At 46.6% G+C, this 13,851-nt stretch overlaps 1 protein-coding gene across 6 annotated transcripts in view; it reads right to left on the bottom strand.

Annotated features, from left to right (window-relative positions):
- CASKIN2 (CASK interacting protein 2) overlaps positions 1-13,851 on the bottom strand; it is a 157,222-nt gene that overhangs the window by 113,457 nt on the left and 29,914 nt on the right. For 5 of the 6 annotated variants that reach the window (XM_053302901.1, XM_053302900.1, XM_053302904.1 and 2 more), the window contains exon 2: positions 3,515-4,120. The exons of the other annotated variant lie outside the window; for it this stretch is intronic. In XM_053302901.1, coding sequence (XP_053158876.1) covers positions 3,515-3,611 — 97 coding nt within the window. In that variant the 5' untranslated portion in view covers positions 3,612-4,120. The remainder of the gene's footprint in view (positions 1-3,514; positions 4,121-13,851) is intronic. 6 annotated transcript variants of the gene reach the window in all.

The raw sequence follows: 13,851 nt of genomic DNA, 5'->3' as shown, positions 1-13,851 counted from the left end.
CTTTGCAGCTTTTAACCCAAGCATTTTATCTCCTCCTTGTTTTCTTAATCCCCGGTCTAGCTGCAGTTTCCTATTAATGAGCACATGACCCCAAGCTGCTCTTCCTCTCACCAAATCATTTCTCTTGATTAAAAACACAATCATGTTTTGGTTTAACAGAGCTGCACCAGATACACAGGCCTAGAGTACTCCTGCTGTAGCACAAGGAACATAGGAAGCCGCTATATACTGAATCAGACCATTGGTCCATCTCTCTCAGTATTGTCTACACAGTGACTTCTCCAAGACTGCAGGCAGAAATCTCTCCCAGCCCTCTCTTGGAGATGCCAGGGAGGGAGCTTGGAACCTAGATGCTCTTCCCAGAGTGGCTCCATCCCGAGGGGAATATCTTACAGTGCTCACACTTCTAGTCTCCCATTCATATGCAACCAGGGTGGACCCTGCTTGGCTAAGAGGACAAGTCATGCTTGCTACCACAAGACCAGCTCTCCTCCCTATGACAGGAGGGGAGGAGGAGGAGGAGACAACTGGTAATCTGGGACTCAGATGGGGCTACTTGACAGAGTTCATGAAGAAGAGCACTATAGCTGAGCTCTGACAAGAAGCCCTGGCTCAAAGTGAAGCCCTAGACATGGCCTGCAGGGCAGGAAGGACAAATAGATAGGAACTGTTATAATGGTCAGGACTTGATTAATAATCAGGTATTTTATGTATCCAGGATGGCAGGCAAAGTGACAGTGAACTCTAACAGCCATCAGGGTACATAAAGAGGGACATTTCCCACTTCCTGTTCAGACTGTTCCTGGCATCTCTGCCCCTGAATGCACCCACATGACTTAAGTCTGATCCGGAGAGACTGAAGCACTCCCACAAAGCGAAGCATGTCTTAGCTTATGTGGCATCACTTATTTTTGAACAGTTTCCTCTTATTCATGGCAGCTCATAGCACTTATTACTTTCCAAACGTGCTTCTGGTGATCCTGTCCTAAGATGTAAGTTAAGCAGGCACCTATGGGCTAGTGGATAATTAACACCTATGCTGAGGCAACTGCTATATGCCAGTAATGGTGGCCGGTGTCCTTGAGATTGCCAGAGTGCCCATGCTCATTCCACGTAGAATTTGAGCCCTCTTTCCCTGGCCATCCTCCCATACAGAAACACACAACAATCCACTTCTCAGAGGAGATACATTTCTGGAACGGTTTCCCCAAGGATTCTGGTCTTTCCCTCAATGTGAAATGTTGTGTTTTGCCTCTATATATGTGCACACAGCTTCCTTATTTATGCCAGGCTAGGTTGCCTACCTAGTTCTTAAGAAACCTCTCAATGTTAAGAGCAGTTCAGCAATGGAACCAATTACCGGGGTGGATGATGCACTCAAGGTCTTCAAGAACAAGCCAAGCAGCCATCTTTTGGGGCTGCTCTAGCTCTGGGTTTCCTGCATTGAGCAGGAGCAGGATGGTCCTCCAAGGGCTCCTCCAACTCTGTGATTTTACCTTCTGTCTTTTATTGCAAATTTCCTTCAGACTGCTAAGCTTAGTTATACGAGTTCCTTCCCATTTCTCCTAATTTCACAGAGCATCCCTGTTACTCATTTTGTGTCTTCAACTCCCTTCCAATTCAAGAACGAGTGCAAGAAAAGAACCCTGGTCAACATTTTGGAGCCTCTCCTCATAGCCCTTAAGTAAATGAGCAGCTGCCAACTTTAAGGGGAGAGAGTTGTGTACACATTTTGCCTCACTCCTTTCCCCTGAAGTTGCCTTTTCAGGCAAAATGGGGTACCATTGGCAGGTTAGAGGGGCTAAGTTATGAGGAGGCACACTGGGAAATTAAATATAGATGGTGCATCTGAGCTTGGAAGTTAGCCAGGGGTGGGAGGAAACCTGATAGCTAAAGGATATGCTCCAAGGAAGGATGGAGTTGGTGGTGGGTCAATTGTATCCCCAGTTCCAAGGTCCCTGCTGCCTCCTTGGTAGGAGCAGCCTACCTAGAACCTGGAGCAAGTTCTCCTTGGAAGCCATACATTATACATGCACGTGAGCGAGTGACTTCACTGGCCATTTTTACACAATGCAATGGCAAATAAAAGACTATGGCCAGAATCCAACACACAGTGGGCCCATTCAGACAGCACATAGAACCACAGTTAAATCTTGGTTTTGTGCAACATCCTCAAACCTAGGTAGTGCATACTCCCAACTCCCCTACCTATGCAAACTTCAGAATAATTCTACTTCTGACTGGTGGGAAAAACAAGACTGGTTACAATCTCCAAATGGATTTTGGTTTATTCCAACCAACCTCCCTAAAATAAACCTAGCTCTGAACTCAAGATTTGAAGTTGGTTTCAGATCCTGACTTATTTCAAGGAAGCTGGTTAGCATAAACCAAGTTCAGTCAGCTTGGATGTCATGATTGATCTTGGTTTGTTCTTAACCTCAATCAGAAGCAGAATTCACACAGGCAAAGGCGAGAGGGAGAGTGCGCTTCTGAGGCTCAGGAATGGTGTGTAAAACCAAGATGTAACCATGGCTCTGCATGACATCTGAAATGGCCTAGTTTAGAGTTTAGGCTACATCTCTGCTAGACTGGGCCAATGACGCCAATCTGCATGCTCTAGTAGTTTACATCGGGTTGAATTTTCTCTTTTCATTCCCCTAATTTTCCTTATTGCAATACCCAAAATTTCAAATTTATTGTGACTTAAAATACACCAGACATATTTATCCTCACTGTGAAGGATTTTGTTTATATAAATTTTGAATTCTGCCTCTCTTCATCAGCATGGAGATGCTCAAGGCTGCTAACAATAATTTCTAATCAATTTTAAGTTTCCCTTGTGAACCTTGTGGAATTCCGTAGGCTCACAGCTCTTAACCACTTGAGCTTTCCAATAAGGAGGAAATAGCTGGAACTTCATAGGACATGAATTGCTACAGCAGCCTGACTAATCGGGAAGATTCTCAGGCCTCTTGTAGATACCCTTTCTCTCTCAGCACTCACAATAAGCCATCACAATCAATGTAAATTGGATCTTCACTCACAGAATGCAGCTGTTAATGAACAATCCACACAACATTATTAAGCAGTGTCCAGATCCACACCTCCAGTACCTGAGTATCCATAAGTGTCTACCCAGGAGGCTCTGTGCTGTATTTTATGGTCCTTCTTCCTGTGGATTCAAAGAAAAGTAGCACAACATTTCACATTCCTGCAGCAGTTGCCTTCTGCATTCCTAGACTGTGTTAAGGCCTTTGTGTGAAGAACCTTAAGTTAAGATTTAGTATTCATGGAACCTACCACAGGATGTAACAGTTGTTCTTGACTCGCATGCTGGTTCTAACCTTTGGCTTAGAAGCAACCCCCGTCCCTTTTGCTGCATCAGCCAAAAAAGCTTTGCCAGTAGCTTGGCAATCAACCTGCAAGACCTCACTGGTGGATGATGACCAATCACTGAAAATCATTGCTTTAAGAATGGAGAGGGAGAGAGAGAGAGAGGGAGAGAGATACTCACTACTTTTGGATGCCTTGACCTTCGACACCAGTTTCTGTACACCAGGTACATCCCCATTTTTCACAGCTAGGATCAGCTCCTGCTCTCGCCCCATCATGAATAAGGGCAGCTGCTTCTTCGATTTACGAAGCCATCAGTGTGTGTGTTTGTGATAACTTGTCAAGATAAACTCCAGAGAAGTGGTGGGGGCGGGGGTCTCAACAAATGAAAATATATTCAGAAATCCCACAGTACATTAAAAAAAAAGAAGTATCTGACAATGATGATAAATGCTACTGGGAGTAAAACTCCTTTAAAAGGGACTGGAGATGAAGCCTTGTTAAAGAATATGCAGTCATTTAAATGAATGATAATTCAGTGCTTGGGGACTGAATCTCAGCTGTTTGGAAAAGTCAGGAAGGGGAGATTAATGGTCTGTTAAAAGATCCAGGAAACATAGGGTCTTGTCTTCCGCCTTTCTTGTTTAAGGCAGGGTGTCTCAACAAGTCTTCAGTTCTTCCTAGAGAGTTACCAGCCCCAAAGCAGGTGGGAGGCAGCCTTCTTCAGGGCTTCAAGCCTGTAGATCCAGATTCAGTGCAGCAAAGGCATGAACCATTGTTCTGATACCTGGGAATATGAAGCACATCATCAGATTTCAAGTGGCTACTGGCTTACTGACACTGTGCTAAAACGAATCCCAAATTTCAAGAGTAAATGTTGCAGATTTACTTATTTTGACTGAATATACACATTCCACAACCACACTTTAAAAAAAATAAATGAATACTATAAACTAAAAAAAAGATGAGGACAAGAGAAGAAAGGTTGGGCTACATGAAAAATGAACACTAGGTAATAGGGATGTGCGAACAGGTTCAATTCCGAATCTGTTCAACATCAAACCGGTTTGATATCGGACTGCACCCCTAATTTTGAATTGAACCCCCAAGCCTGTTCGCGGGTTCTAAGTTTTTTTTTTTAAAAAAATTTACTCAACCCCTCCAGAGGGTATTGCCATAGCCGCGGGGGGGTTCTCCCCTCCCCCCTCTGGCCTCAGTTTATGCCCAAATTGTCCAGTTCGGGTGGTCTACGGCCTGTTCCAGGCTTGCCCTCGGTTGCAGTGGTCATTTTGGAGACTGCCACGCATGCCCAATGGGCTTCTGCATGGCTGGGTCATGACCTAGGCCACGCAGAGGCCTATTGGGCATGCACAGCGACCTCCAAAATGGCCATTGCAATGGAGAGCAGGCCCGGAATAGGCCGAAGACTGCCCGGAATGAGCGATTTGGGCATTAATGGAGGCCAGCGGTGGAGGGGGAACCTCCCGAGAGCCTCCGCAGCCACAGCAGCACCCCCCGGAGGGGGTGAGTACAATATTTTTTAATTGTAAACCCTTCCCCCCGATCTGGACTTGAACCAAACCAGGCAACCCGGTTTTGTACACACCCCTACTAGGTGCATTGGCAGTGAAGGAGAAGGAAGGGGAAAGCAGGAGCCAACAAGAAGTATGACAGCGGCTGGAATTGCTGCTGGGGACGATGGGAAGTTATAGTCCAACAACAGCTTAGAGTCTCAGGCTGGCTACCCCTGCTTTAGTAGAAGCATGGCACACATTTTCAGGATTTCCCTCCCCTGCCCTTATAGCCTTGAGGGCAGAAACTTGCTCTTTTAACACAAATCAAAGTCAAGTCTCCACATTCTGCAAAACTTTCTATCATCTTATGTCATTCAAAATGTGATTGCAACTATGCACATTTTTAAAGCACTTCTTTGTTATTGTCACTTTATGATGGGCAATTTTTCTAAAATAAAATGTAGAGAGGGACTGTCAGACCCTTCTCAGGATGAAAGGGAGAAGTGGAGAGGAAGTTAGGTGTGTAGGAAACTCCCACAGCAAGAATGATCACATGTACCTTGTAGGCATTTGGGAACTGGAGATATAGAGCATGGGTAAGAGCCGTATTATAACATCAAGAACTGGAAAGGACACTGAGCTGGATGAAATGTGTCTGACAAACAATGGCTGCTACTGTGCAGTGGAGCTTTTAATACCAAAACAAACACAAAACACCCCAGGTCAGACTGGAACTGCTTCATGACAAAAGAGACTTCACTGAAGGATACAGGAAAGAGAGAATGAGCAAGCAAGCAACCATCAACCTCAGCATTTTACTTGCCCTTTGGTGCCAAGGATGCTACATCTCTAACTAGCATTTGATGGTGTGTTCCCCCCTACACACACACACACACACACACACACACACACACACACACACACACCACACACAAATATACACAACTGATCATGGTATATAACCCCTGCTAACTGGGCAAAGAGGCACATTTTACCGTGGTGATTCTCTTTATTTAGCAGGGGGAGAGTAACTGGCCCTATTCACCCCCAGCACAGTACTTCCAGTGACTGTTGCTGGTGTGTGTCTTATGTTTCTTTTTAGAATTTGAGCCCTTTGGGGACAGGGAGCCATCTTATTTGTTTGTTATTTCTCTTTGTAAACCACCCCGGGCCATTTTTGGAAGGGCAGAATAGAAATCGATTTAATCATCATCATCATCATCATCATCCCCCAGTGAGGCACTACCTTGGCGTGGTTGTGGGGCTTGTGTGCTCTGAGGAAGGTGAGAGCTACGCCAGAGGTCCAACCATACTGGACAGGTCTCACCAGAGGAGCCAGACAAAGAGTGCTTCTCCCATCAAAAATATGGTGAGACGTAACTTTAATAAATCTATACCGGATCGGTTGTCGCTTGGGTCAACAAGGACCGCACCAGGTGCTGGAGTCCCTGGACATCTGGTGGCAAGTGGGCAACAGGACTCAGGATCTTCAGTTGAGCAACCAGGGCTGAAGACAGCAAAGTTACTGGAAGAAACGTCGCTTAACCTAATACCCCCGCAGTGATGTCGATAGGCTATACCTCCCTCGCAGCTCAGGTGGAAGAGGAATGCTGCAAGTCCATCAAACAGTAGAGGAGGAGAAAAGAGGCCTTGAAGAATATATCAAGGACAGTGAAGAAGATGCACTTCAAATGGTCAATAATGCGAAACTATTCAACACCAATGAAAGAAAGCAGGCCTACAAGAAAGAACAAGTCAAGAACCGAGCAGAAAAATGGAAAAATAAGCCCCTGCATGGTCAATATTTGCACAATGTAAGTGGAAAATCAGACATCACCAAGACCTGGCAATGGCTTAAGAATGGCAACTTGAAGAAAAAAACAGAGGGTTTAATACTGGCTGCACAAGAACAGGCACTAAGAACAAATGTAATAAGAGCAAAAGTCGAAAAATCCACCACAAACATCAAGTGCCGCCTATGTAAAGAAGCAGATGAAACCGTGGACCACCTAATCAGCTGTTGTAAAAAGATCGCACAGACTGACTACAAACAAAGGCATGACAAAGTAGCAGGGATGATACACTGGAACATCTGCAAAAAATACAAGCTACCTGTAGCCAAACATTGGTGGGACCATAAAATGGAAAAAGCTGAAGAAAATGAAGATGTAAAAATATTATGGGACTTCCGACTACAAACAGACAAACATCTGCCACACAATACACCAGATATAACTGTAGTCGAGAAGAAAGAAAAACAAGTCAAAATAATCAACATAGCAATACCAGGGGATAGCAGAATAGAAGAAAAAGAAATAGAAAAAATCACCAATACAGAGATCTACAAATTGAAATTGAAAGGCTGTGGCAGAAAACGACCAAAATAATCCCAGTGGTCATTGGCACCCTGGGTGCAGTTCCAAAAGACCTTGAAGAGCACCTCAACACCATAGGGGCCACAGAAATCACCATCAGCCAATTACAAAAAGCAGCTTTACTGGGAACAGCCTATATTCTGCGACGATATCTATAACAATTGACAATAAAACTCAACCATCCCAGGTCCTTGGGAAGGACTCGATGTCTGGATAAAATAAACCAGTCAATAACACCTGTCTGACTGTGTAAACAAGATAATAATAAAAAATAGCCTTTGAGCTATGTGGAATACATACCACTAGAGTTTGCTCTGGCTGGTGGAGCCAAGAGGTTTTTCATTGGTGTTGAAACAGTCACCCTCTAGACATGGACTACAAGGAGAACATAAATACTTTATCATCAGGGCTACTGCACATCCATGCAAATGCATCTAATCAAGGGAATCTTTGCACTGGGTACATTCTGAATGTATTTGTCAGTGAAAGCCTGTGGGAGGCTTTCTTAAGGCAGGTGGTTCTCCTTCTGTCAAAGGAAGGCTTTAGGGTGGCAAGGAATTCAAAACAATTGTCTTTGTCCTTGTGAATCTGTTCCAGCCTATGTCAATTACTCTTATAATTCGTTAAGATATTACACCATATTTCTAGCACACAGAATCTTGGAGAAATTACACAACAGCAGAAGCTTGCTGTTTACTTTATTTCTACCTACAGTCGGGTTTATTTTATATTTCCCCACACGCACACACTCCCTTCCTTAGAGCTAGGGAGGGCTTGGACTGGTGCTTGCACAATGCTCAGTTTTATCCTCAGATAAAGCAGGTTACTTTAAGGTAAAAGCAATACATCTGTCATCAGACAGGTAGAGATGAAAGTCAATTGCCATACTTATCTAGGCACTATATCCACAATATCCCACACACCACCACCCTGGATTGAGATCATCCCCCCACCCCCAGAAACAAACAGTAAAGACGTACCCTCCAACATTCCACAGACTGAAACAGGGATATGCATGAAACACACAAGTTCCCTTACTAAGGAGCAATACCCAAGGTGGCCTCACGCCTGATATCACTCATTGCTGAAAGCTCTGCTCCACAGGCTGCATTCATGTACTATGCACAAGCCTGTGTCCTCTACTGGTTTAAAAGTGAAGAGTAAAAGTAATGCCATGCCGCCAAGTCGGGTGTGGACTCCTGGCGACCACAGAGCCCTGTGGTTGGGTTGTCTTTGGTAGAATACAGGAGGGGTTTAGCGCTGCCATCTCCCACGCAGTATGAGAGGATGCCTTTCAGCATCTTCCTATATCGCTGCTGCCCGCTATAGGTGTTTCCCATAGTCTGGGAAACATAGTCTGGGAAACATACCAGCAGGGATTCAAACCAGCAACCTCTTGCTCCCTAGGCAAGTTACTTCCCCGCTGCGCTATTAGGTGGGGCAACTGTTATTTTGGGTAAAGATACTGGAGGACACTCACGTTCCTCACCCCAACAATTGGCTATCAACACAGACCCCAGCAGCTGCAATGTGAGAAATGGCCAAACTATGCATTGCATAGTGCCTTAGTGTTCACACACGTATTAACGTAACATAAGATAACAGAACAGAACAGAACAGAACAGAACAGAACAGAACAGAACAGAACAGAACTAGCTGGGCTGGGCACAAAGCATCTGCACCTCTAGTTCTCTCCCCCTCCTTCCCCCTTCCCTCTCGGTTTCCCCTCTGTTCTCAGCCCCCCCCCCATTTTCATTCCCTGCCCGCCCACCACCGCTTTCTCACCCACCCACCCCACCAGCGTTTTCTTTCCCCACCCACTCGACTACCACTGCCGCCATTCTCTCCCCTCCCCCTGCCATTTTATTTCCCCTCTCGCCCATAAGCCTGTCCGCCAGCACTGCCACTTTCCTCTCCCCCTGCAGGCAAGTCACTTGTGAACTCTCGTGAGAGCTGCCACGCATGGGTTTAGCGACGAGTACGCCTTAGAGAAAGACAGATAGATAGACAGATAGATAGACAGATAGATAGATAGATAGATAGATAGATAGATAGATAGATAGATAGATAGATAGATAGAGTAAGCCTCCCAGAGACGCAAGTTTTGGGTGGTACAGAAATATTTTAAATAAAGAAACAAATAAATAAATAATGTTATTTATATTATATGTACTTGGCATAACATGCCCCCCCCCCCGTGCTATTTATGGAGACAAAGAGCAATGAGCCACTCAGCCCGTCTCACTGGTCCTGCCCCCTGGGCTGAAGCCAGTGCTGACACAACCCTGCCCTCTTGCCAGCCATGTTCCCCTCCTCAGCCCCACATTCTGGGGTGTGCCAATAATTGGTATTGCAGGGTGGGGAGGCTGGGTGGACAGAGTGCGCATCCAGCAGCGGCAGCCTCATCTCTGAACCTTCCTCGTCCTGCTGCTGCTGCTCCTCCAGCACCAGTGCTGTCTCTGGTTGGCTCCAGCACCAAACAGAGACAAAGCAGACAAGTTTGGTGCTAGAGAGGAGAGAGAGCGTGCACTGGGGCTGGAGCAACAGTGGCTGGGAGGCAGGGCAAGGTTGGGGCGAAGTTGCCACTGCTAGATGGCACACTCCCTCCATGCTGCCTCACCAGCCTACAACACCACACCCCAGAAGGCAAGGTTGGTGATGAGGGAAAGGACACAGTATCAGGCCTAGTGAGGTGGGGCCAGACTGGCAAGGGGACAAAAGCCAAAAGCCAAAGGGCTGAGGCAGCAGAGGTGAGGAAGAGATGGAAGCAGCAGGCAGGTGGAATGACACCCAGGGTGGGATGGGGTGCCCCCAATCACTGCCCCAAGGCACACTCATCTCATGTCGCCTCTCAGGATAGTCACCCATACTAAAAAATGCAATTTCTAGGAGATCCTGGGGAAGGGAAGGAACATAGGAAGCTGCCATATACCAAGTCAGACCATTGGTCCATCTAGCTCAGTATTGTCTCCCCAGACTGACAATGGCTTCTCCAAGGTTGCAGGCAAGAGTCTCTCTTGGCCCTATCTTGGAGATGCCAGGGAGGGAACGTGGGACCTTCCGCATGCAAGCACACAGAGGTTCTCCCCAGTGCAGCCCCTTCCCCTAGGGGGAATTTCTTACAGTGCTCACACATGTAGTTCCCCATCAAATGCAACCAGGGTGGACCCTTCTTAGCAAAGGGGACAATTCATGCTTATGACCACAAGACCAGCTCCACTTGGGTTCAAACTTAATTTATGCGGGGGTCAGCAGCATATGAATGTTTTCTTGTGTAAAAAGCATATGAGGGGCTCCCCATTTGATTGGGACCATGGTGGGGAGTAGAGGGACTATTAACACTTTTGCCCCTGCCATGGTCCTGATCTTAACTGGGTGCTCCCACATGTGCTACTTACTCTGAGGAGGAAAAAAGTTTCCACCAATGGAATCTCCATTCCCAAGGTAAACAGGATATGCAAGGGCCACCAATTCAGATAGGGACCCATGGTGGTTGCGGAGTGTTCAAGCCCTCCTACTCCCTACCATGGGTCCCAATCAATGTTCTCTGTAACAGGGATTCCCAGCTATTGTAGACTTCAACTCCCATAATCACCAGAGAAAGGCTGTTGCAGCTGGAACACTGGTCCCAACCTGGATTGATGCCCCCTTGCACATGCTGTTTGCACAAGAAAATTGAGACATCTGGGTCAGTGTCAGGTTGGTCAAGTCAGGCCTTAACTGAGGACCGATGGCCAACACCTGAGGCCCTATGGCCTCTACAGGGGCTGCTGGGAGGAGCTGCTACAAGCCGCTCCCAGCAGGGCTGCCTTTCCTCACCCACCTCCATACCTGCAATTTGGAACCCCCCATTTGTGGGGGACACATGGGAATGCACAGAGCAGGAGGGTTGGGCAGACGGGACACACATTGGGGACTGAAACACCATGGGGGGCACTGCAGGGCTTTGCCCCAGCCCTGTGAGATACGCAGGGTCAAGGCACACTCTAAAAGAAATGTAACTCTCAGCCCTGAAAAATGGCAAACACCAGCAACTCACACTAACAATATTTTAACAAGGCATTCTGCACCTCACCCCACCCCAGCCCCAATAAGAAAAATCAAGGAAGTGTTGAACTATTCACACACACCCCGCCCCCCACCCCGCTCCACTTCCAGTCTGAAGTTGCACAATCAAAGAGTTTTACCACCTTCCATTTGTGCATGCAAGGCTGTCGTATGTAAAACAGTGAGGGGGCCTGTAGTCCTGGCACTCCAGAGGCTGAATCGCAGGGGGGAAGAAGAGCACAGAATGGGGGAGGCTATGCACAACCACTCTACCTAAACAGCACCCTGTGTCCTTGCTTACCCCTGCTCTATCCAGACGGCTTATACATTTAGCAAATAAGGTTTCCAGGCATGGCAAATCTTATTCATGTTACACCGCTCAAGAACTGCATACTACACCAAAAAACATACAGCTACAAGGAGAGCAGTTACATAACAAACCGATAGCCTGGTCTGAACCCCACCTCTACTCCAAATGAAGAATAAATCTCTCCGGTGCTGCTTCTGCCCAGTACAGACTTCAGGCACGGCAGCTACCAAATGCCTTGCTCAGGGAAATATTTTAATTTCACCTCCTTTTCTAAGGCTGTTCAGTTCATAGGCAGGCCTGTGTGAAGGCTGCATCAGAGAATTCCCAGTTCTGCAGACACTTCAGATTCTGCAAGTAGGCAATGGAAATGCATTCATCATGTTACATAATTACAGTCAAAGAACATAGCTCAACTTTTCTTTCTGGCAAAGACTTGACTGTCGATGGGCCATGTAAATGAAACCATTGGGGCAATTAAGATATTAGAGATCACAAGTCGGAAAGCCTTGAGACATGAGCTGCCCTTTTATACTGCAAATGCTGGTATTCTGTGGCCTTGTTCATCACTTGAGCACTGCAACATCAAGTGATGACCTGTAGGTGGCAAAAAGCCATAATAGCAGGGATGTCCAATCTGAGGCTCTATAGCAGTTGTTCTACTACAGTAGGGATGTGCAAAATTTTGACGTCAAAACATTTTGACTTGAAACATGCTGCTTCAAGTGTCTTAAGCTCGAAACAAAATGCCCTTTAAATAAAGGGCCTGTTTCAAACTTGGGAACAAAACAACCCCACTTCGATTTGAAACATTCCAGTGTTTCAAGCACCATTTTGGAGGCCTGCTTTCCCCTTGCTGATTGGTTTTCTGACACTGGTTTCTGACTGGCTTGTGATTTCCTTGCATCTTGGTTGGCTTGCTTTCATACAAGTCAAGTGGTGTCATGGGCAACTGTGCCCCCATTGACTAGGGGGAGGGAGCTGAAAGGACTCAAAATGTATTTAAAGGGACTGGGAGGCAGAGAGAGTCCTTCGAGTGTGCTTCTCTTAAAGAGGATACATCAGGAGAGGAGGAAGGATCAGGGACTGCAGCAACAGAGAGCAGACTGGTGGCGGCGGCCTGGGTCTGCCTGGCCTATTGGAGAGAGAGGTTGTTCACACAACCAATACTGGGGTGAAGTGGGCGGGTGAGGGGGGGCAGGTTTCAACCTACCTTCCACCAGACAACTTTGATCTTTGTGTTTTTGGCACGTGAGCTACACATCCACACAATCCGCACTGCCAGAATCAGTGTGGATCAGTATCCATGATACTCCCGACAGCACGGATCAATAGAGGCCAGGACTCATTTCCCAGCTTCTGCATATCCCAAATTTTTAAACTTTCCCCCAAACCCCCATAGGATTCTAGGGAGCTTGGGGGGGGAAAGGTTGCCTATTTCTTTTCTGGGTTGGGCTGCCCCCTCCCTTCTACTCAAAATCCCTACCTCTCAGCTGCTTTGCCACCCATGAGAAAAAAATGCATGGGCAATGCAGAGTTATCAAGAGAGGAGGAAATACCTTAAAGAGAATTAGACAAATTCATGAGAAGATAGGCCTACTAACAGCCATTAGCCAAGATAACTAAGCGGAACCTCCATGTTCAGAGGCAATATGTTTCTAAATGTTGGGGAATGGCAAACAGAAGGGAAGGGCTACCTGCCTTCACATCCTATTTGTGGGCTTCCTGGAAACATCGGGCTGGCCACTGTAAGAAACAGGATACTGGACTAGATTGGCATTTGGTCTGAATCAGCAGGGTTCTTCTTAAGTTCTTAGTGCTGGGCATGCATGAGTGAACCAGCCACACAATTGCTATCTGGATTATGCAGGAATTCTATGAGAACTGGGGAGAGCGAGAGCAAGAGAGAGAGAGAGACTCAGAGAGAGAGAGCTCCTCTAACACACGTGCTGTAATAGAATTGCAGAATTCTCAGGATCACACAGAGCTGCCCTGTGCTCTCTCTCTTTTCTGCACCTGTCAAACACAGATACCAGTCCCTGGAATTAAGGGGACTGCGCTATGGCATTGGGATTTCAGGCAGATTAAAGGAGCATATGGTCATTCCCAGGCTGATTCAGGTAATAAGTGAGTTTGAAAGTGGCAGAGCAGAAGCCGCAGCGACACTCTAAGGAACTGGGAAAGTAGAAATCCCACAAGGCTTGCCAAGCTAATCCCTAGCTAGGGTGCAGGGCCCGCTTTCTGCATAGCTAGAGCAGAAATGTCACCGGAAATC

This window comes from Hemicordylus capensis, chromosome 2 (assembly GCF_027244095.1).
Source record: "Hemicordylus capensis ecotype Gifberg chromosome 2, rHemCap1.1.pri, whole genome shotgun sequence".
Classification (NCBI taxonomy): domain Eukaryota; kingdom Metazoa; phylum Chordata; class Lepidosauria; order Squamata; family Cordylidae; genus Hemicordylus; species Hemicordylus capensis.
Note: the sequence above shows the minus strand (reverse complement) of the source record. Positions and strands in the feature narration are given on the sequence as shown.